We start from the raw sequence: 24,570 nt of genomic DNA, 5'->3' as shown, positions 1-24,570 counted from the left end.
GCAGTCATGGGTTCATGGATCTTCTTTGGCGTTTTCCTTTCTTTTGTGAGAAATTTTATCACTGAACATTGCTCCAAATCTAGCATTTTCTTACTTGATTCACAAGAGGACTCTCCTGACATCCTGTCTCTTGGAGTGTTAGACTCTCACTGAGCCCACAACTGTGTATGAGTAACCTTGAGCTACAGTTAGGTCCATAAATATTTGGACAGAGACAACTTTTTTCTAATTCTGGTTCTGTACATTTCCACAATGAATTTTAAATGAAACAACTCAGATGCAGTTGAAGTGCAGACTTTCAGCTTTAATTCAGTGGGGTGAACAAAACGATTGCATAAAAATGTGAGGCAACTAAAGCACTTTTTTAACACAATCCCTTCATTTCAGGGGCTCAAAAGTAATTGGACAAATTAAATAACTGGAAATAACATGTTCATTTCTAATACTTGGTTGAAAACCCTTTGCTGACAATGACAACCTGAAGTCTTGAACTCATGGACATCACCAGATATCTGGGTTTCCTCCTTTTTAATCCTCTGCCAGGCCTTTACTGCAGTGGCTTTCAGTTGTTGTTTGTTTGTGGGCCTTTCTGTCTGAAGTTTAGTCTTCAACAAGTGAAATGCATGCTCAATTGGGTTAAGATCAGGTGACTGACTTGGCCATTCAAGAATTTTCCACTTTTTTGCTTTAATAAACTCCTGAGTTGCTTTGGCTGTATGTTTTGGGTCATTGTCCATCTGTATCATGAAACACCGCCCAATCAGTTTGACTGCATTTAGTTGGATTTTAGCAGACAGTATGTCTCTGAACACCTCAGAATTCATTCGGCTGCTTCTGTCCTGTGTCACATCATCAATAAACACTAGTGTCCCAGTGCCAGTGGCAGCCATGCACGCCTAAGCCATCACACTGCCTCCACCATGTTTTACAGATGATGTGGTATGCTTTGGATAATGAGCTGTTCCACACCTTCTCCATACTTTTTTCTTGCCATCATTCTGGTAGAGGTTGATTTTGGTTTCATCTGTCCAAAGAATGTTTTTCCAGAACTGTGCTGGCTTTTTTAGATGTTCTTTAGCAAAGTCCAATCTAGCCTTTCTATTCTTGAGGCTTATGAGTGGCTTGCACCTTGCAGTGCACCCTCTGTATTTACTTTCATGCAGTCTTCTCTTTATGGTAGACTTGGATATCGATACGCCTACCCCCTGGAGAGTGTTGTTCACTTGGTTGGCTGTTGTGAAGGGGTTTCTCTTCACCATGGAAATGATTCTGCAATCATCCACCACTGTTGGCTTCCATGGATGTCCAGGGGCCTCATGTATAACGCCGTGCGTAGAACTCACACTATAACATGGTGTAAGCACAAAAGTGGGAATGTGCATACGCACAGAAAAATCCAGATGCAGGAATCTGTGCGCATGCAAACTTTCACGTTCTTCCACTACATAAATCCAGATCAGCGTGAAAAGTAACGCACGTGCACGCGCCTTCTGTCCCGCCCCAACTCCTCCCAGAATTACGCCTCTTTGAATATGCAAATCAATATAAATAGCCTTCTGTGAAAAGACAATGGGAAAAGCACGGGGGAAAATATAAGAATTTCAGCGAATACCAAGTGGAGGCAAAGGAAAAACGTACTATTTGTTGGTTTAAACAGTGGTATAATCAACAAAAGGAAGTTGATCGAGTGACATAGCGTCGGAGAAGCTCAAGTTCACAAAGTCGCACAGTGCCCGAAATAAAAAAGAAGTCACATATCAAAGTCGGTGTGAAAAGGCGACTTGTAGCCCACCGTCTGAGTGTCATATGAAAGCTTATTAGTGGTACAGAGAAAAAAAAGTAGGCACACAGTGGGGAAAAAAGCATGAAATGTCAACCTTAATCTCGAAATTTCCACTTTAATCACGTAGTTTATTTTGTCATTAAAGTAGAACATCATAAACTTCATCTTAAAATCGTTTATTTTACTAGTTTCTCAAGTAGCACGTTAAATGCTTTGTTCCGTATTTGATCTTCTATGTGCTCTATGTGTGTGAATCACTACGTGCTTCCGTTTTTTCTCTTTCTCCGACAGGACACAGAATCCATTGCATTCGTGATATTACAGCACTCTGAATAATTAAAATACTGAGATGTATACGTGATATCTTTTTCATGATGATAGGAATGAAAGCATGTTATTAAACATAGGAACACGGTGGCGCAGTGATTGTTCATATCTCACGCAAGAGGCTTGCTGCGCCATGTGCGACCTTCGATGAAATAATTTATTACAGAAGTACTGTCTCTTTCAAACGTACTAACCTCCAATTCCTGTCCTTACTTTTCTTTCTCCAAATACCCAATCGCCACACAATCAGCTCTGTAATAGATGTTAAGCCATCTGTAAGCTTAGAACGCCGATTCTTCAAAACTTTTAAGGAACATTGAAATATCTTCGTAGTACATGTTTAATTATTCTATCCGTCTATCCTTCCAGTGTCGCGTCAGCACCAGCAATAATACAGTGCAAGGCAGGAGCTATCCGTGAACTAGCTAGCGCTGCGGCACCGTGTCCTCACATGTTTAATTATTAACAATACAGATTATTTAAATAAAGTTAGTTTTATCTGTATACTATAAGCAACATATTTTGCTGCATTTCATCTTAAAGATGATATCATCATCACATGCGCTTTATAAAGTGGCGCAGGTTGTACAATATTATAACTGTAGTGCAAGTTTACAGTGGGGTACTGGTAATTGTACTTATAAGTACAAACAGTTCTACAAGGAGCACTTGATGGACTGATTGAGTGTGTTTATAGTTCTTGGGATGAAACTGTTTCTGAAACGCGAGGTCCGTACAGGAATGGCTTTGACGCGTTTTGCCGTGGTTGAGGCAGTGTGTGCTTGAAACTGTATACCGATAATTCTCTTTCCAATCAGCTGCTGCTGTGATTCCCCACTCAGATACAGTGATATAAATACTCCGAGTGGTGCAGTGAGAGTAATATGGAAAAAGATGATCCGCTCTGGCAACCCTTAACAGGAGCAGCTGAAAGAAGAAGAAGATGCAGTGAGCGTAACAACGCTAAAGCAGTTATGGTATTTGGAATACTATGGCTATTGCCTGGACCATTATATTGCTACAGGTTAATTACAATCAGATGCATTACACTAATAAACAATATGCAGTTAATTTCAGTGTATTTTTAAAGCCGCGTCAGGAATGTGGGTCTAAGAAAGAAGGGGTGACCACACAGGAACAGTAGCACTGCTTTGACGCTGGGTGCCACCAGTCTGCAAAGCCGAGCGGAGAAATTGCGTATGCCAGGGTATGAGGTACTGTGGAAATGTGCGTGGCTTTACGCCAAGTTTAGGTTTTATACATCGCAATTTGAGCGTGGAAACGTTCGTACGCAACATTTCTGTGTGTACGCACCGTTTATACATGAGGCCTCTGGTCTTTTTGCGTTGCTGAGTTCACCAGTGCTTGCTTTCTTTCTCAGGATGTACCAAACTGTAGATTTTGCCACTCGTAATATTATAGCAATTTCTCGGATGGGTTTTTTCTGTTTTTGCAGCTTAAGGATGGCTTCTTTCACCTGCATGGAGAGCTCCTTTAACAGCATGTTGTCTGTTCACAGCAAAATCTTCCACATGCAAGCACCACACCTCAAATCAACTCCAGGTCTTTTATCTGCTTAATTGATAATGACATAATGATGGACTTGCCCACACCTGCCCATGAAATAGCCTTTGAGTCAATTGTCCAATTACTTTTGAGCCCCTGAAATGAAGGGATTGTGTTAAAAAAATGCTTTAGTTGCCTCCCATTTTTATGCAATCGTTTTGTTCACCCCACTGAATTAAAAATGAAAGTCTGCACTTCAACTGCATCTGGGTTGTTTCATTTAAAATTCATTGTGGTAATGTACAGAACCAAAATTAGAAAAAAGTTTTCTCTGTCCAAATATTTATGGACCTAACTGTATGTCACAACATTGTTGTTCCAACATTAAGACTTGTTTCAAGATGCTAGCTACTTTCTTTTGTACATGGGTAGATAAATTATTGAACACCCCTCGTACATGTCCAGTAAAGACTAACTCCAAGTACCCCAGATCTCAAGTAGGGGACCTGGTTGGAATCTGCTTGTTCTCTGCTGAGGTTCTACACTGGACAGGCCAGGCTCTGGCATGGAGGATTTTAGAATGCCAGCAGGAAAATCTTTTTTTTTTTTTTTAGACTTTTAATTTCCTCTAGCAGTTGAAGGTTTTTGGAACACCGCTCGTTTACTTCTACCCAAGTCTTCACGCAGAACTGCCTATTCTGGTCAGTCAGCAGTATATTTAGGGTCCTGTGAATACTCCAACTCAAAAACATCTTCAACTGGAAACCTGCTGAACTGCCTTTTTTCTCACTCATGGCCTGTTAGTTCTGTGTGCTGATAAGCACAGCTCTACTGCCCTACACATAAAACAATAGATATCCTAATATACCTTGAGTGAACATAAAAATAAATTATTTCATGTACCATAAAATTATTAACCAAATTTCCTCAAAATATGTCGCAATAAGCACAAAATACATGTTTCTCTCTTTTTATAATTGTCTCATCACTGCACTGCCCACCTCCAGTCAAGTGTGGCCTCTCTACCTCCTAGATCCGACTGGATAAGGGAGTGCGGTCCCTTTTATTACAGACCCGGGAGGACCTCCGGTGCCAGGGTGATTGCCCGATGGAAGCACTTCTGGGGTCACATGGAAGTCCATTACAACAGGGAGCTTGTCTCCCTGCAGCACCCTCTCGTGGCACCCAGTGACCCCAGCAGGGCTGCCCTGCTGGACTACATTTACCGGCATGCCCTGCTGGCTTCCCACTGGGCATGGATAGCCAGAACTGCTGCCATCTAGCATGCTGGAGAAATAAAATTTCCCCAGCAAAATCTTTTCTTTTACATTGGCTGTCTGTCCATCTTTTCGTATCTTTCCTTCTCGGTCTGCTTATTGTTTCCGTCCCGGCCGGGATGTCTGTCCAGCCCATGTGGTATCTACAATCCATATATATTACATAGTTCATTGAATATGTACAGTAGGTACAGGGTAAGCGGCATGATGAACTGATTTGCGCTTTGACTTATGGCCAGTTTGCTCTATCCACAATCTTCTGGTCTCATTTTCCCCCATCAGATATGGTGCTGGATGTTTAGCTTGTATACTAACAAGTTTGCAGCTCTCAGACGCTCTTAAAACAACCTGCGTGTTCATTGAGATGAGATGTTTTAACCACTAAAACTTGTTTATCAAGTTCTGATTCTGTAAAGTTGACAAAATATTTCAGCAAATTGAATCAGATCAGTAAGGAAATATTGGTGTCCCTACTTTATTGATATTAGAACTATGTGCACATTATTTATTTTTTTGGAAAATTCATCTCCCCATTTACCCCTCACATACCAACGATATGCATTTTGCTTATGATGAGTAAGTGGACTGCAATGGACTGATGCATTTGGGAAACGGGCCCCTTTGACTCACTCTCTAAACTTACCATTTCTGAAAATGTAACAGTCCTGTAACTTTGAATTGTTTATTTATTTTGCCGTACAACACATAACCATGCAAATATTTCATATATGCACTATTTGTCACAACAGTGAGCATTTCCTTTCTAGCATAACCTGCATTGTGGATTTTCAAAAAGGGGTCACAAGGAAATCTGTCTTTGGGTCATGTTTCAAACCAGTGTGAGATCCCACAAGTACAGTACTTATATCTCATGTGTCTTTTGATTGTTTAACACTAGAATCCTGGAAGCCTATGAAAGAAGCTGAGAGAACTTCAGCTGTGTTGGGTGGGGGTGGGGAATGGGATAGCATGCTGCTTGCTGCTTGTGCTGATTGTCACAATTGCAAAACAGAGATGCTGATGGAGAGGTGTGAAGGAATTTAAGGTGGCCCGGGATTACTACTTTTTCGTTGGCTTCAGGGTTTGTAGTGCTAAGGATTAACTAGAGGATAGGTAAGTGCACAATGCACTGTTTAAGAACTAAATACATTTGAAAACACTTTTATTTTTTATATTACTCCCCCACCCTATCCCTCTAAGTCCTTACTAGACATGAGATGATACACTTAATTCACATGCACAACCTGTTGCTGACTTTGTGATGCAATGCATTCTCTTAACATCAGACAAAAGAATGTGTCTGCTGTCAAGAAAGCAACAGAGCAATGTATAGCAGACTAATGCCTGCTTACATTATGGTTCTGAATTTGTACATTGCTTACTTAAATGTTAATGTCATTTTTCAGATTTCTAAAGTTTCCTTTGAATTGTCCAGTTTGATTGCAAACGTACAGTGGACCCTTGACTTACGAACTCAATTCGTTCACGAGGGCTGGTTGTAACTCAAGACTATTTTTCCCATAAGAAATAATGGAAATACCCATAATGCGTTCCGAACCTCCCACAGCAACACTTACTTAACCTTTTCATAATAGAAAAGGGTTGTATGATGTGCATAATTTACCAAAAATACCAATAATTTTTCTAATGTACTAAATCAAAAAGTTATGAAAAAGTGCCTAGCCTACCAGAAACAACAATTTCATACTGTGCTCACCATTTAATTTGACATCTTTGGGCTGCAGGAAGGGAGGAGGAGGAGGAGAATGAAATGGAAGGTGTTTATTGTTTGGAAGGAGCTTCCTTATACAAATCTTTTCTTTGTAAAATTGTCGAGATGGTGGATTTCGACATGCTGTACATATTAGCGAGATCGGTCACACGAACACCACTCTCATATTTCCGCACAATTTCCTTCTTCGTTTCAATTGTGATCGCTTCGTTACCTTCTCTTACTTCCTTAGCAATTATCGAAAAAAATTATATAAATCACTGCACTGACCGAAATCACATCCACAAACACATGTATCTGGGCTCCGACTGATGCTTACAAACGCTCTCGGCTGTTTGTTTACAATCGCGCAAGGGGATACACGTGACCGCATTCAGGTCGTAACGCAAGATGTTGGTCGTAAATCAAAACAAAAATTTTGGTCGTAAATCAAGTTGTTCGCATGTCAGGCTGGTCGTATATCAAGGGTCGACTGTACTAGTTTGTGAGCTTCATACTTCAAACACTTAAAACAAGTAAGTATTCAGTAACATTACAGTTCCTCCCTGTGTGGATAGCAGTTTGAGTACTGAGAAAACCGATATATAAATGTAATGAATTATTATTATTATTATTATTATTATGAAGTGCATTTGAGCAACAATTAAAAATTTTATCCAAGAACTTGCTTCAGAACTACTAGAATATACAGTATGTTTCTAAACAAGCATATACTGTGCTATCTGCTCAACCTATAATGAGCGGTTGTGGGGAGGGAGTTGGTGGTAGTGGTGACGTGTAGTATGGACGAGACTGAAGCAGAACACCAGTGGCAGTATGTAGTTAAAGCTAAAACCTGCTAAAATATCTTTGTGCATTGGCAGCAAAGCCTAAAATCCATACTAGGCCATTATACAGTGGGTTTGAATAAATATCTACTAACAAAAATACAGTAACAGTTATAAAGCGCTTACTGCTGGTTGATTGGTATTGTGAACTTAAGACTATATGTCGTAGAACACCTGTGTTGGATTTTTCAAAAATGCTATGCACTGACAAAAAATGTAATAATTTCATTTCAGATTTATTGGCAAGTGTGGGGTACACAGTAAAATGAAGTGCACGCTTGACCAAGTTCATCATGTTGCCACCTTAAGGGTAATCAAGTCACGCTACATGAACTATATCAAATAAAAATTCACAATAAGCAGATAAATAACTGAGCTTTCTTTTGATGATTTGACAGCACTGCAAAAAACCTTGTTCAACCCATACATTTCTCAGAAAATGGTTCTGATTAAAATAAATGGGGGACAAGTGTCTTTTGTAAATGCAACATGGTTAAACCCAATTCATGATGAGACAGAAAACCTTACTGTAAGATAAAAGCTGTAATCCAATGAGGCAATATAATCGTTATTTCAAAATGGAAGAGCAAAAAAATAATCGCAGCAGCTCCTACCTATGATGACATCCCACATTTTTCAGTGTACCTGTTTAAACTTCGTGGGTGCTGATGAAATAATCTGCCACAGCACACCCCTTTTGCTTGTGATGGGAACTGTATTGCTCTTGTTGGGATTACCACAGATTTGCAGATAAAATCGATATGAATTGAATGTAGCCGAGTACCAATCCGTACGTGCTAATTTTTAAAAGAAATGCTTCTATTTTACCTGCAGATCCTCATTTATAAAACATTTTCTATTTTTAAATTCTTAGTGAAAATCCTTGCAGAAATACAAGGTTGCAGAATGCAGAAGACACACGAGATAAGTACTGTACTTGTGAAAAGCCACACATACTGGTTTACCCAAAGACAGATTTCCTTTTAATCCTTTTTTGAAAATACATAATAAAAGAGTATGGTAAAAAGGAAATGTTCACTGTTTTGGCATATAGTACAGTATGTGTATCAAATATTTGTATAGTTATGTGCTGTTCTGCGCAATGAATAAAATTTTTAAAATTACATGATTGTTATATTCTCAAACATGGTTAGTTTACAGTGTGAGTCAAAGGGGCATGCTTCAGTCCATTACAGTCCTGTTACTCATCATCATCAGCGTGCACATTGTTAGTATGTGATTGACATGGATAGTGTTTAAAGTACAGTAGTCCATCCTTTTTAAAATTTTCACATGCTTATTACTCTTCATAGTGTTCATAAAATATTATTAAAACAGTACTTTTAACCATTGTTAATATTTCTACAGTAGAAGAATACACAAACAAACAATTGTGTTCCTCACATTCACCCCTTCACATTAACTTGAACTACAGAGTAATATAAATTGTACATTTACATAGTTTCTTTATGGCAGAGTATAACTGATGTCTTTTAATCTACCTAAATCAAATCATCATTTAAATCAACCTTGGATGTATCTATTTGTTTAAATTTCCCTTATGGTTCACTTTCATAAAACTTGAACTACTGGACAACAGTAAAGAAGAAACACTTATCAAAAATAGTTACTTAACACTAGAATTACCAGAGTCTACAAAAAAACTCGTAGATCCGGCCCACCTTAAAACCATTCGCAGCTCTCTTTTGTCTTCTAAATGTGCCGATTAAGACGTGCTGGCTATTCCATCCCCCACCGTCGCAGAGCGTTCACTAAGTTTTCCCAGCTCATGCCTTGTTTGATTATCTGGGAGTGACTGAACTGCTAGAGTTTTAGTGTGGAAATAATAGATCGCTATTTGGAACACACACAGTTCATGTGTGTTCCATTTCTACAGCAATCTGTGTAAACACATTTTTAAAACAGAAACGTTTTTCATATTTTAGTAGTAAATGACAAAATGTAGGCATAAACTATATAATGTATGAAGCCTGAAGTCCAAAGATCAAGTAAAAACACTTCCACAAAAGGTTCAAGACTGATACAATAGCTTCCGTGGCGTAGCAGTAAGATTTGCTGACTTGTAATTGAGAGTCCCCGGTTCGATCCCCACTCACTCCTATATTTGCCGTTTTCAGTAGTGAGCTCCTCTTTTTGTTAGTATACAGTACACACATACATTTGGTTTGCGTCTGTAACACACGGTGTGCATTTATAGGACTTGTAAAAGTTACCGTTTTTTTTTTACTTTTATTCTCTCTAAATCATGATCACGATACATACTAAGCCCCCCACCCACCCACCAGGGATCTGACGCTGTTATTTTTTATTTGAAACGGAATAACTGGAGATGTAAGTGGTGTTTTGAGACAATGGAACTAGACATTCTCTCATCTGGAGGGATAAAAGCTAACACACAAACGCTGGCAAATCTGCCTTCTTCGTATCTCACCATCACTTGATTTTTTTATTCGGTTTTATTGAGTGTTCCATGCTGAATTAGAGTGCACCTTATGGTGAATGATGTCAAAACAACAAAAAAACACAGACGTAGGTATATATGATATTTGGAATTATTCGTTTTATGACCTGTATAGTACATTTCAGAAAACTTTGTGGCACGGATGCAACATTATTCATATTATTCATATTCATTTGCATAACATCTTGCGTTTTGTAATCAGTGAATGCGTATTTTTTTTTCCCGATCTTGCCAGTCCCCACATGTTGCTGTATGCTGTTTCTTTTGTACTCCAGGACATGCAGAGGATAGAATAGTACAGAGCAGTAAGTTCAGCGTTATATGCAATAATCAGATTCAAATGTTAACTGTTCACACACACACGCAAGGATAGTCTTTCCTACATTTACAACGTGTGTACCTGTTACAATGTACACGCTTCTCTCTATGCTGTGGTTCCTATTACACACCTGAAAGAAAGAAACAATATATGTGAAAACATCATCGCACTAATGCAATAATATTTGAAAACGAACAGCGTCAGATCGGGTGTGGATTTATGTTGGCGCTATTACTGAAAGAAAAAAAGATCAACATATGCGTTGATCCAGCAGAACTGAATAAGCTCACGCGCTCTAGCATCCCCACCCCCGATCTGACTCTAAGAAACAGCGCAAGTACAGACGCAAACCAAGTGTGATCAAGATTTCCCGGTTCGATCTCACTCACTCCTATATTTGCCGTTTTCAGCACTGAATAAGCTCACACGCTCTAACACCCCCCCCTAAAAGAGCAGCTTACTACTGAAAACGGACATAAAATTTATAAATTGGTATGCACTGTAAATCGTTAAGTTTAAAATGTCGATCGCGGTTATTTCTGTTAATTAATTCATGCTTTTTACTTAGAGTCAGAACAGGAGCTTGTTCAGCTTATTCAGCTTCTGATTTGACTCAAACAGCGCCAGTATAACTTCACACCCAACCTGACGCTGTTCGTTTTCAAATAATATTGCATTACTTCGACGATGTTTTCTGATTGGTACTATTCGCGTCATAAAATGATTTCTTCACATATATTTGTCTTTCTTTTTTAAAATGTGCATTGTAGCACTCAGCAACTGGCCACCTGCATGTTCTTGCACACAATGAATAAGACAACGCTATATGCAATCATCAGATTCAAATGTTAACAGTTAACAGTTATATAGCACGGAATGGAAATCAGCAGTTCTTAGCATTGCACCACGCAAGCTGTCATATCAACCGCCTACTGTAACTTGCTTTCTTTTTTCTTCGGTTATATTCTTGAATAAAAGTGCACTTGTTTTATTATACTTTTACATGGGGTAGGGAAGGATCCTGAACACGACTGAGACAATGAAAAGTGAATAAAAAAAAAAACAAAGCTAACCTTTGCAAATATCATAAATTACACCGGCTGTTACAGACTGAAATCAAATGTATCTTTTTATTCTAAAATAGTAAAAATAAGAACACTTCACTTCTCATAAAGGAGTCATATAGGATCGAACTCATGACCTTCTGATTGCCAGTCAGCAACTGATACTGTTGCGCCACGGCGGCAATCATAGTAAATAGGTGTCAATGTCCCACACTAAGGCAGCTTTTTTTGGCGGCGGCTTTTTTTTTTTTTTGTACCTTTCGTGAAAGTGTTTCTTTGATATTTGGACTTCAGGCTTCATACATTATATAGTTTATGCCTACATTTTGTCATTTGTTACTAGAATATAAAAAACGTTTCTATTTTAAAAATGTGTTTACACAGATTACTGCAGAAACGCAACACACATGAAATGCGTGTGTTCCAAATAGCGATTTATTATTTCCATTCTAAAACTCCACTCACTCCCAGATAATCAATCAAGGCATGAGCTGGAAAAAGTTCGTTTACGTTCTAAGTCGGTGGGGGGATGGAATAGCCGGCTGCTAGCAGCATGTCTTTATCAGTACATTTAGATGACAAAAGACGCTGGCAGAGAGGTGAGAACGGTTTTAAGAAGCGATTTAAGGTGGGCCGGATCTACGAGTTTTTTCGTAGGCTCTGGTAATTCTAGTGTTAATAGTGTTATTTTTATCTTTCTATACTTATGTTTTTAGGTATAAGAAATTCTGATAATTGTATAAAATTAAAAATAGTCTGTCTCAGGATGTTCTTGCTTTTTTTCTAGTTTTTCTAACTTTATTTCCTTTCATGTTCATATCTTAAACTTTGTTTCTTTAGGTCATGAGAAATGTGAAACCAGGAAAAAAGGAATATGAAATGGAAAGGTACAGTTCATAGTCTTAGCTGTTTTAAAGAAAAGTGTTTTATTTATGTGGTACAATAGAAGTTTATACAATTTCACGCTCAATGTTTGTTTTTTTCCTTGGATATATTCAAGTGACTGCAATAGTGAACTATAAGGATGTTTTTAAATTTTGTTTTAATAAAACTCTTACTTTGAGTTTTCACTATGGCACTAAAATACTTTAGATTTTCGTTTAATCGCACAGTGATTAAAAATAATTTGATATCTGAGTGGTGATTTATCTTGTTTTAAAATCTGGAGTAATATGTTTCCAGATGTTACCTTGAATTCAGATTTTGCTCTGAAGTCATTTTCAGATGTAATTTGACATTAACATTCATTTTTATTTGTGCCTTTGGGACCCAATGAGTGACATTAAAACATATGTAGGGGTTAAGGAACAGTTTTAAAGATGCTAAATAGTACTAAAAATGTGTTTCCTGCTAGACCCACATGCCCAACCTATAAAAATATACCTTATCTCTAAAAGTAAAGTAATCAAAAAAGGGTCACGTCAAGATGAATTTAATAGTTCAAAAATATGTAATTTTGCATGTTAAAGGGCTTTTTTAAGTATTTAATGACATTTTTCTATAATAAAATCCTTTAAGCTGAGTATCATGATTGTAAAATCTTTTTCAATTATTAGCAAATAAAAAAAATTCTTTGCATCTACAAGAAGAGCAGTAAATGATTGCAGAGTGGAATCATTTGTGAAATATTTAACTGACCAGTTATACGTAACCATGCATGCACACTTTCTGTCTGTGAGAATCATTTGACATATTTCTATATCTTTATTTATATACACATGTACTGCATGTGTGCATGAGTATTGTCTGGGATAGACTGATGTCCCATTCATGTTTTGCTTTTGCCTTTCTTCTCTATTCTCTTCCAACTCTGATATCAGAGAAGGTTCACAAAGTAGGAAAAGCAGCTGATAAATAAGATTTTTAGTGATTTTGTTATCTGTAGTGTATGAGCATATATTGTTATACTGTGTATATATACTGTATATATAAAGAGACTTGGGGGAGCTACAGTAAAAGTGAAGGCATAGTATCAGTATTAAATGCATGAGTATTTGTAATTTTTGGACATGTTGTTTCACTTTTCTTTTTCACTCATCTTTTTAACAGTAAGTGTTATTTAAGGGTTCTTTATATCAGTCTGTCCTCCACAAACTATCCTGCTTATCTTGCCGAATTTCAAAGTGTGACCTTTTTTTTTAACTGAAGAGTCTACACTTTTGGTTAATGTAAAACTTTCTTAATCTAAAACACTTCTCCTTCAATAGTTATGTAGTTGAACCCATAGTGTGTGAAAAGTAAATGGAGTATGCTCACTTAACACTAGAATTACCAAAGCCTATGAAAAAGAGAAAGAGGAAATGTCACAGGAAGACATCAAGTTCATGCGCTTAACTTTGAAATCTGCACGACTGGTAGGTGGCTACTATTGCTTAAATTTGTCTTTGAAGGATGAAACACTTAAAATGCCGAACAATTGCTGTATTGCTGAACAGTGTGCTATTGGGCTCAAGAGAAAACTGAGCAAAAATTCAAGCTTCCATGAAGACTATAAAACCTTCATGAAAGACATTATTGACAAGGGTTACGCTGTCAAGGTACCCAAAGAAAGTCCGAATTGCAATGAAGGCAGAGTGTGGTACATGCCACATCATGGTGTGTATCATCCAAAGAAAAATAAGATTTGAGTGTTCTTTGATTGCACCACCACCTACCAGGGGACTTCACTTAATGAACAATTATTAAAAGGCCCGACCTAACTAATGCCCTCATTGGCATCCTTACAAGTTTCAGAAATGAGCCAGTAGCAGTAATGGTAGACATTAACACTAGAATTACCAAAGCCTATGAAAAAACTTGTAAATCCGTCCCACCTTAAATCCCTTCACACCTCTCCATCAGCGCCTTTTGTCTTGTAAATGTGTTGATAAGCAGCAAGCAGCCTGCTATCACATCCCCCTCACCGCCGCAGTTTTCTCAGCTCAAGTCTGTTTACCTGCGTGTCAGTTGCTTAGAGTTGTATAGAGTAAAGTCAAGCAAGATGACACCTTTTATAAATACTATATCGTTGTTTGGAACACATGTATTTCATATGTGTTCCGTGTCTGCAACAATCTGTGTAAACACATCGTTAAAACAGAAACGTTTGTCATGTTTTAGTAATAAATGTAGACATGAAGTGTATAATGTGTGAAGCCTGAAGTCCAAATATCAATTAAACACTTTCATAATAGGTACAAATATAACAGAACAAGTGCGCTTCTATTCAAGAATACAACTGCAGAAAAAGAACACGCATTAGGGTGCGACATTGACACCCCTTTGATACGACCGCTTTGGTGGCGCAACAGTAACAACTGTTGACTGGTAATCAAAATTTCATGGGTTCGACCCCGGACGACTCCGTTTTGAGAAGTGAGCTGCTCTTATTCTTACTATTTTAGAATAAAAGCATACATTTGATTTGAGTCTGTAACAGCCGGTGTAAATTTATGGTACTTGTAAATGTTAGCTTTGTTTTTTTTAAATTTTTTTTATTTGGTTTTATTCTCTCAGTCGTGTTCACGCTTCCCCCGATCTGACACTGCTGTTTTCACATAAAGACATCCTATAACAGAGGTGAACTCATGATGATGAGGGTTCTACATCGGAGAAAGAATGCATGTTGCACTTTTGCCATCGCTATATTTTGTATATGTGCACGGGAAGCTCTGCAGTCTACTTGTGACTTTACGCTGTAGGAAGATAAGTAAATAAATCAAGGTAAATAACATTCGATCTGGCTCTTATATATAAAATACAGCAACGGCAGCTTCCACCTGCAGCTATAGACTCTTCAGCAACAACTACACAGTGGGTTTGGAGATATCTGTGAAGATCAAAGTCAGGGAAAAGTTCCTGATGGGCCACTCCATGTAATATTGGGTATAATGAAGGTGGCATAAATGGCATGGTGATGGGCATGCAAAACTACCATGAGTAAAATAATCAATATTGAACAATAATGATATCTCATTCAGAAGTATAAAACATATTGAAAGGTATATAAACATTCCAAAAGCTGCAAAAAGTGCTATAGGAATAGAAAACAAGGATTTCCTATCTGTTGGTCTCGTCTGTTATGGGAGATGGACGTCTGAAGCGGAGCTCCATTGCAGTGGCTTTATTTTTTCTCATATTTCTTATTATCCCGAGGTTTCCTGTATTTACCTAACCAAAGGAGTTTCTACTACAGTATATAAACATGAGTAACAAGAAAGGGAGTCAGAAAGAAACGAAAAAGAAACCTAAAACTACACCCAAGTCTAGACAGGCATCAGGTCCAAGTGCAAGTGAAAGGTACGGCCTTTCAGAGACTGACCTGGAACAGGCAGGTGAAAGCACAGACTTCCCAGGACCCTGTTCCACTGCATCATCTCCAGTCGAGAGCGAAAATGGGAGCGAAGGTGCAAGTGATGCAGGTCACTATAGCACGCTGATTCCAGAAGATCACTTGAAACTAGAGATGGCCTTGCAGTCCGTGTATTCATCTACTCCTCATGAGCCGGAAGCATTGGCTGTAACGGGGGTTGCCACTTCACCCGTGGAGCACGAAAGCCGAAACGATTTGTCCAAACTGAAGGAAATGATCGCAACATTGGCCACGGCCATAAGTAAGCTCAAGAAAAACATTCAGAAAAATATGAAGAAAGAAATGAATGGTTTGCTCAAGACAATCGAGAAGACAAACGAGGAGCTGCGGCTGGAGCTGCAAGAGATGCCTCAGGAATATAAAGACTTGGAAAAGTGTATATATGATTGTTTTGATGCAGTCTTTAACAATATGCTGAGAAAAATTGAGGAACACATTCAGGAAAATGCGTCTAAACTGAGAGAACTTGCTGATCAGCTGGAAGACGTTAAGCAGACATTCACAGCTCGAACTGAAACAGCAGAACAATTGGCATCTAGCGCCGATGGAAAAGCTACAGCTGTGAATTCCGAATGCAAAAAACTTGGAGACAGACTTGAGGCTCTGGAAGATGGATGCAGAAGGAATAATATTAGAATCGAAGGTCTACCTGAGAATCATGAAAGTCCAAACCCAGTGAAACTCGTAGCTGAACTATTCTCAAAAATAGTTGGAGAGGACTTTAAATCAGATACCGAGATAGCGGCAGCTTATCACATACGTGGATCAAATACCTCTAAACCTAGGACTTTAATTGTTCGCTTCGAGAGATTACAGTTTAAGCTTAATGTAATGGCACTTCTCAGACACAAACAAAATTTGAAAATAACCACATTCGTATTTTCCCTGATTTCTCACCCTCAACAGCTGCTAAACGTGCCTCTTTTTACAACATTAAACAGCGGTACGGAAAACTGATATCAGATACAGCCTCTTGTATCCTGCCAAACTGAAAGTAGATGTTCAAGACAAATATCACATCTTCTCTTCCAAGGAAAAAGCAGAAAAGGAGTTAAGAAAGCTGATCCCGATGCTTTTTTTCGCATCCTGTCATGGTATGGAAAGAAGATATTACCTGCTGTCTGATTTGCTTGAAATGATATGGGTACCATAATTATACGTCCTTTTTTCTTCTCTGCCATTTTTTTTTTATGTTTTAATTACAATTGCACGTGTATGTATGGAAGAAATTAAAGTATTTCTTTCTTTGTTTTTTTGGCTTTTAACTAATCTAAAGGAGACTGTTTAACATCATACCCTTGGTTTATTGTTATTGTTATTATTGCATTAGGGTTTACTTTGCTTATCCAGGGCCACTTTTTAACACCATTCCCTGGGTTTACTGTCTTAATATTTCAGGACTGTTGATGATTATATTTTATGCCTATAGGATTTAGACTTTATCAGCAATAGATATCTGTACTTTTTAATCCTCAAAGGCCTGAATCATGAATTAAAGAGAAAGAAAGTACTCTCTCACCTAACAGGTCTAAACACTAAAATAGTATTTTTATAGGAGACCCAGTTGTTAAGCAAAGATCAGTTCAGGCTGCAAAAAGACTGGACTGGCCAAGTGTTCCATTCCAGCTTTACAAAGAAAACTAGAGGTGTGGGAATTCTTATACATAGAACAGTCTCATTTGTAGCATCAGATGTAGTATCTGATCCTGACGGGAGATATGTGATTGTCATGGACAACTTATTTAACTGTAAAGTGATTCTGATAAATGTTTATGCACCCAATGTCGGTGATAGGGAACTCATGCAAAATGTATTTGCATCTATTCCCAATGTGAACACTCATAAAATTATAATGGCTGGGGACTTTAATTGTGTTTTAAATCCACTCTTAGATAGGTCTCCTGTCACAGGGGGGATGACATTTAACACTGCAAAGACAATTACACAGTTTTTAACTGACCACACCTTATCAGACCCCTGGAGATTTCTAAACCCAAACTCAAGAACATATTCCTTCTACTCACCAGTGCATCATTGCTACTCAAGAATTGATTATTTCTTAATAGATAATAATTTCTTGCCTGCGATTAAATCTTGCAAGTATAACGCTATTGTTATTTCTGACCATGCCCCTCTGATCTTGGAGCTAAAATCATTATGCCACACATACTCCTCTCGCAGATGGCGTCTTAACCCACTTCTATTAGTAGATGAGAACTGTACAGAATTTATATCAAAACAAATCAGTTTCTTCCTAGAGACAAATACATCCTCAGAGGTTTTTGCAGGAATACTCTGGGGAAACTCTAAAGGCCTTCTTAAGAGGACAGATTATTTCATATCATTCCCACAGAAATAAATTAGAAATCAAGAAGGTATCAGAGCTAACCAGCAAAATTACTAGAATAGATCAAGAACATGCCAGGTGTCCAAGTGAAGCTCTTCATAGGAAAAGACTGGCTCTGCATTCAGTTCTTAACAACCAAAGAAACTGAACAACTCATTTTTAAACCAAGACATCATTACTATGAACACAGAGAGAAAGCTAATAAGCTCTTAGCTCAACACATCCACAAGCAAGAAGTTCGTAATACAATCCCAGCAATCACCAACACAAACGGAGATAAAATCATTGACCATAAAAATATAATGCACACATTTAGAGACTACTATAAATCCTTATATTCTACTGAGTTTAAAGAAGACAACACACAATCTAATACATTTCTGGATACATTACAGATACCACAAAGAGAGAGTTTTATTGCAGAGGAATTGGATAAACCTCTGGCGCTATCAGAATTATGAGATGCTATAAAGTCACTTCAGAGCGGAAAAGCTCATGAAAACCGTTTCTGTTTTAACAATGTGTTTACATAGATTGTAGTAGACACAAAACACACATGAAATGCATGTGTTCCAAATAACGATATAGTATTTACTATATTCTATACAACTCTAAGCAACTGACACTCAGGTAAAGAGACTTCTTCTTCTTCTTTTGGCTGCTCCCGTTAGGGGTTGCCACAGCGGATCATCATCTTCCATATCTTTCTGTCCTCTGCATCTTGCTCTGTTACACCCATCATCTGCATGTCCTATCTCACCACATCCATAAACCTTTGCTTAGGCCTTCCTCTTTTCCTCTTCCCTGGCAGCTCTATCCTTACATCCTTCTCCCAATATACCCAGCATCTCTTCTCTGCACATGTCCAAACCATTCGCAATCTCACCTCTCTGACTTTGTCTCCCAACCGTCCAACTTGAGTTGACCCTCTAATGTACTAATTTCTAATCCTATCCATCCTCGTCACACCCAGTGCAAATCTTAGCATCTGTAATTCTGCTACCTCCAGCTCTGTCTCCTGCTTTCTGGTCTGTGCTACCGTCTCCAACCCATATAACATAGCTGGTCTCACTACCGTCCTGTAGACCTTCCCTTTCACTCTTGCTGATACCCGTCTGTCACAAATTACTCCTGAGACTCTTCTCCACCCATTCCACCCTGCCTGCACTGTTTTTCACCCTCTCTTCCACAATCCCCGTTACTCTGTACTGTTGATCCCAAGTATTTAAATTCATCCACCTTCGCCAACTCTACTCCCTGCATCCTCACCATTCCACTGACCTCCCTCTCATTTTCATACATGTATTCTGTCTTGTTCCTACTGACCTTCATTCTTCTCCTCTCTAGAGCATATCTCCACCTCTCCAGGGTCTCCTCAACTTGCTCCCTACTATCGCTACAGATCACAATGTCATCAGCAAACATCATAGTCCACAGGGACTCCTGTCTGTTCTCGTCTGTCAACCTGTCCATCACCATTGCAAATAAGAAAGGGCTCAGTTCCGATCCCTGATGTAATCCCACCTCCAACTTGACTGCATCCGTCACTCCTACCGCAGACCTCACCACTGTCACACTTCCCTCGTACATATCCTGTACAACTCTTACGTACTTCTATACCACTCCCGACTTCCTCATACAATACCACGGCTCCTCTCGAGGCACCCTGTCATATGCTTTCTCCAGATCCGCAAAGACGCAATGCAACTCCTCCTGGCCTTCTCTAAACTTCTCCATCAACATCTTCAGAGCAAACATTGCATCTGTGGTGCTCTTTCTTGGCATGAAACCATACTACTGCTCACTAATAATCACCTCACTTCTTAACCTAGCTTCCACTACTCTTTCCATAACTTCATGCTGTGACTCATCAATTTTATTCCCCTGTAGTTAATGCAGTCCTGCACATCCCCCTTATTCTTAAATATCAGCACCAGTACACTTCTTCTCCACTCCTCAGGCATCCTCTCACTTTCCAAGATTCCATTAAACAATCTGGTTAAAAACTTCACTGCCATCTCTCCTAAACACCTCCATGCTTCCATAGGTATGTCATCTGGACCAACGGCCTTTCCATTTTTCATTCTGTTCGTAGCTGTCCTTACTTCCTCCTTGCTAATCCATTGCACTTCGTGATTCACTATCTCTATCTTCCAACCTCTTCTTTCTTTCGTTCTCTTCATTCATCAGCCTCTCAAAGTACTCTTTCCATCTGCTCAACACACTCTTCTTGCTTGTGACTATGTTTCCATCTTTACTCTTTATCACCCTAACCTGCTGCATATCTTTTCCAGCTCGGTCCCTCTGTGTAGCCAATCGGTACAGGTCCTTTTATCCCTCCTTAGTGTCCAACCTCTCATACAACTCATCATATGCCTTTTCTTTAGCCTTCCCCACCTCTCTCTTCACCTTGCACCTTATCTCCTTGTACTCTTGTCTACTTTCTGCATCTCTCTGACTATCACACTTCTTCTTTGCTGTCCTATTCCTCTGTATACTCTCCTGTATTTCCTCATTCCACCACCAGGTTTCCTTTTCCTCCTTACTCTTCCCAGATGTCATGCCAAGCACCCTTCTTGCTTGTCACCGTTACTACATCTGCTGTAGTTTCCCAGCTGCCTGGTAACTCTTCACTGCCACCCACTGCCCGTCTCACCTCCTCCCTAAACTCAACCTTGCAGTCTTCCTTTTTCAACTTCCACCATTTGATCCTTGGCTCTGCCCTCACTCTCTTCCTCTTTTTGATCTCCAACGTCATCCTGCAGACCACCATCCTATGCTGCTTAGCTACACTTTCCCCCGCCACCACTTTGCAGTCTTCAATCTCCTTCAGATCAACTCTTCTGCATAGGATGTAATCAACCTGTGTGCATCCTCCTCCACTCTTGTACATCACCCTATTTTCCTTCCTCTTCTTAAAATACGTATTCACCACAGCCATGTCCATCCTTTTGGCAAAATCCACTATCCTCTGACCTTCTTCATTCCTCTCCTTGACACCATACCTACCCATCACCTCCTCGTCTCCACAGTTCCCTTCACCAACATGCCCATTGAAATCTGCTCCAATCACCACTTTCTGTTCCTTGGGTATACTGTTCATCACTTCATCCAACTCACTCCAAAAATCTTCATTCTCACCCATTGCACACCCAACTTGCGGTGCATATACACAAACAACATTCATCATCACACTTCCAATTTCCAGCTTCATAATCATTACTCTGCCTGACACTCTTTTCACCTTCAAAACATTCTTGACATGCTGTTCCTTCAGAATAACTCCTACCCCATTTCTCCTCCCATCCACACCATGATAGAACAATTTGAATCCTCCTCCAATCCACCTGGCCTTACTCCCTTTCCATTTAGTCTCTTGCACACACAATATATCAACCTTCCTTCTCTCCATCATATCTGCTAACTCTCTCTCCTTACCAGTCATACTGCCAACATTCAAAGTTCCTACCCTCGGTTCCACTCTCTCTTTATTTTACTCCTCTCCTCCTGCCTCCGGACACGTCTCCCCCCTCTTCTTCTCCTTCTTCTTTTTCGGCCAACAGTAGCCTAATTTCTGCCAGCATCCTGTTGGCTAACAGTACTGGTGGCGGTCGTTGTTAACCAGGGGCTTGACCGATCCGGTATAGAAATTTGTATTGTTGTCCAAATATTGATTTGGCAAAATTTTACACCGGATGCCCTTCCTGATGTAACCCTCCCCATTTATCCGGTCTTGCGACTGGCATGAAGAAACACACTGGTTTGTGCATCCCCTGTGGCTGGGTTGCAGGTAAGAAGACTTGAGCTGAGAAAACTTTATGCGGCGGTGGTGGGATGTGATAGCAGGCTGCTTGCTGCTTATTGACACATTTACAAGATAAAAGACGCTGACGGAGAGGTGCAAAGGGATTTAAGGTGAGATGGATTTACAAGTTTTTTCATAGGATTTGATAATTTTAGTGTTAAGGAAAGGTACATATGAACACCCCTATGCTTGAACATGGTGTTCGTTATGGACAATCCGTGACGAGCACAGAAGTCCAATAACAAAACACCACTCGGGTTCAGATTGGGGGGGCCATTCCTCCCAATCACGCCCTTCCAGGTCTCACTGTCATTGCCCACGTGAGCATTGAAGTCTCCCAGCAGTACGAGGGAGTCCCCAGATGGTATGCCCTCCAGCACACCCTCCAGGGACTGCAAAAAGGGTGGGTACTCCGAACTGCTGTTCGGCGCATACGCACAACCAACAGTTAGGACCCGTCCCCCCACCCGAAGGCGGAGGGAGGCTACCCTCTCGTCTACCGGGGTAAACCCCAATGAACAGGCTCCAAGTCGGGGGGCAATAAGTATACCCACACCCGCTCTGCGCCTCTCACCGGGTGCAACTCCAGAGTGGTAGAGAGTCCAGCCACTCTCAAGGAGATTGGTTCCAGATTCCAAGCTGTGCGTCGAGGTGAGCCCGACTATATCTAGCCGGAACCTCTCAACCTCACGCACAAGCTCAGGCTCCTTCCCCTTCAGAGAGGTGACATTGCACGTCCCAAGAGCCAGCTTCTGTAGCCGAGGATCGGACTGCCAAGGTCCCCGCCTTCGGCCACCACCCAACTCACACTGCACCCGACCTCCTTGGCCCCTCCCATAGGTGGTGAGCCCATGGGAAGGGGGACCCACGTTGCCTCTTTGGGCTGTGCCCGGCCGAGCCCCATGGGTGCAAGCCCGGCCACCAGGCGCTCGCCATCGAGCCCCACCTCCAGGCCTGGCTCCAGAGGGGGGCCCCAGTGACCCGCATCCGGGCAAGGGAAAACGCCGTCCAAATTTTTTATTCGTCATAGGAGGTTTGTATAACCGCTCTTTGTCTCATCCCTCACCTAGGACCAGTTTGTCTTGGGTGGCCCTACCAGGGGCATAAAGCCCCGGACAACAGAGCTCCTAGGATCACTGGGACACGCAAACCCCTCCACCACGGTAAGGTCCATGTCCACGGATTGTCCATAACAAACACCATGTTCAAGCATAGGGGTGTTCATATGTGCACTTGGCACCAGGACAACCTAGGCCTCAGTTCGATGATTGACTTTGTGGTCGTGTTGTCGGACTTGTGGCCACATGTCTTGGACACTCGGGTGAAGAGAGGGGCGGAGCTATCAACTGATCACCACCTGGTGGTGAGTTGGTTTCGATGGTGGGGGAGGATGCCGGTCAGGCCTGGTAGGCCCAAACGTGTTGTGAGGGTCTGCTGGGAACGTCTGGCAGAGCCCCCTGTCAGAAGTAGCTTCAACTCCCACCTCCGGCAAAACTTTGACCATGTCCCGAGGGAGGTGGGGGACATTGAGTCCAAATGGGCCATGTTCCGTGCCTCTATTGTTGAGGCGGCTGACCGGAGCTGTGGCCGTAAGGTGGTCGGTGCCTGTCGTGGCAGCAATCCCCGAACCCCTTGGTGGACACCGGCGGTGAGGGATGCCGTCAAGCTGAAGAAGGAGTCCTACCAGTCCCTTTTGTCCTGTGGGACTCTGGAGGCAGCTAATAGGTACCGGTAGGCCAAGCGGAATGCGGCTTCGGTGGTTGCTGAGGCAAAAACTCGGGCATGGGAGGAGTTTGGGGAGGCCATGGAGAACGACTTTCGGACGGCTTCAAGGAGATTCTTGTCCACCGTCCGGCGTCTCAGGAGGGGGAAGCAGTGCAGTGTCAACACTGTATATGGTGGGGATGGTGCACTGCTGACCTCGACTCGGGACGTTGTGGGTCGGTGGAGGGAGTACTTCAAAGACCTCCTCAATCCCAATAACATGCCTTCCAATGAGGAAGCAGAGCCTGGGGACTCGGAGGTGGGCTCCCCCATCTCTGGGACTGAGGTCACCGAGGTGGTCAAAAAACTCCTTGGTGGCAGGGCCCCGGGGGTGGATGAGATACGCCCGGAGTTTCTCAAGGCTCTGGATGTTGTAGGACTGTCTTGGTTGACACACCTCTGCAACATCGCATGGACTTCAGGGACAGTGCCTCTGGATTGGCAGACCGGGGTGGTGGCCCTCCTCTTTAAGAAGGGGGACCGGAGGGTGTGTTCCAACTACAGAGGGATCACACTCCTCAGCCTCCGTGGAAAAGTCTATTCGGGGGTTCTGGAGAGGATGGTCTGTCGGATAGTCGAACCTCGGATTCAGGAGGAACAGTGTGGTTTTCGTCCTGGTCGCGGAACAGTGGACCAGCTCTACACCCTTAGCAGGGTCCTGGAGGGTGCATGGGAGTTCGCCCAACCAGTCTACATGTATTTTGTGGACTTGGAAAGGCATTCGACCGTGTTCCTTGGGGAATCCTGTGGGGGGTGCTCCGGGAGTATGGAGTACCGGACCCCCTGATAAGGGCGGTTCGGTCCCTGTACGACCGGTGTCAGAGCTTGGTCCGCATTGCCGGCAGTAAGTCGAACCCGTTTCCAGTGAGAGTTGGACTCCGCCAGGGCTGCCTTTTGTCACCGATTCTGTTCATAACTTTTATGGACAGAATTTCTAGGCGCAGCCAGGGTGTTGAGGGGGTCCGGTTTGGTGGACTCAGTATTGG

General features: G+C 41.1%; 1 protein-coding gene across 1 annotated transcript in view; it reads left to right on the top strand.

Annotated features, from left to right (window-relative positions):
- pepd (peptidase D) overlaps nucleotides 1-24,570 on the top strand; it is a 347,373-nt gene that overhangs the window by 172,547 nt on the left and 150,256 nt on the right. Inside the window, exon 9 of the mRNA XM_051931543.1 lies at nucleotides 12,158-12,204. Within this exon, the coding sequence (XP_051787503.1) occupies nucleotides 12,158-12,204 (47 nt within the window). The remainder of the gene's footprint in view (nucleotides 1-12,157; nucleotides 12,205-24,570) is intronic.

This window comes from Erpetoichthys calabaricus, chromosome 9, assembly GCF_900747795.2.
Source record: "Erpetoichthys calabaricus chromosome 9, fErpCal1.3, whole genome shotgun sequence".
NCBI classification, from domain to species: Eukaryota; Metazoa; Chordata; class Cladistia; order Polypteriformes; family Polypteridae; genus Erpetoichthys; species Erpetoichthys calabaricus.
This window is presented reverse-complemented; position numbering and strand designations above follow the sequence as displayed.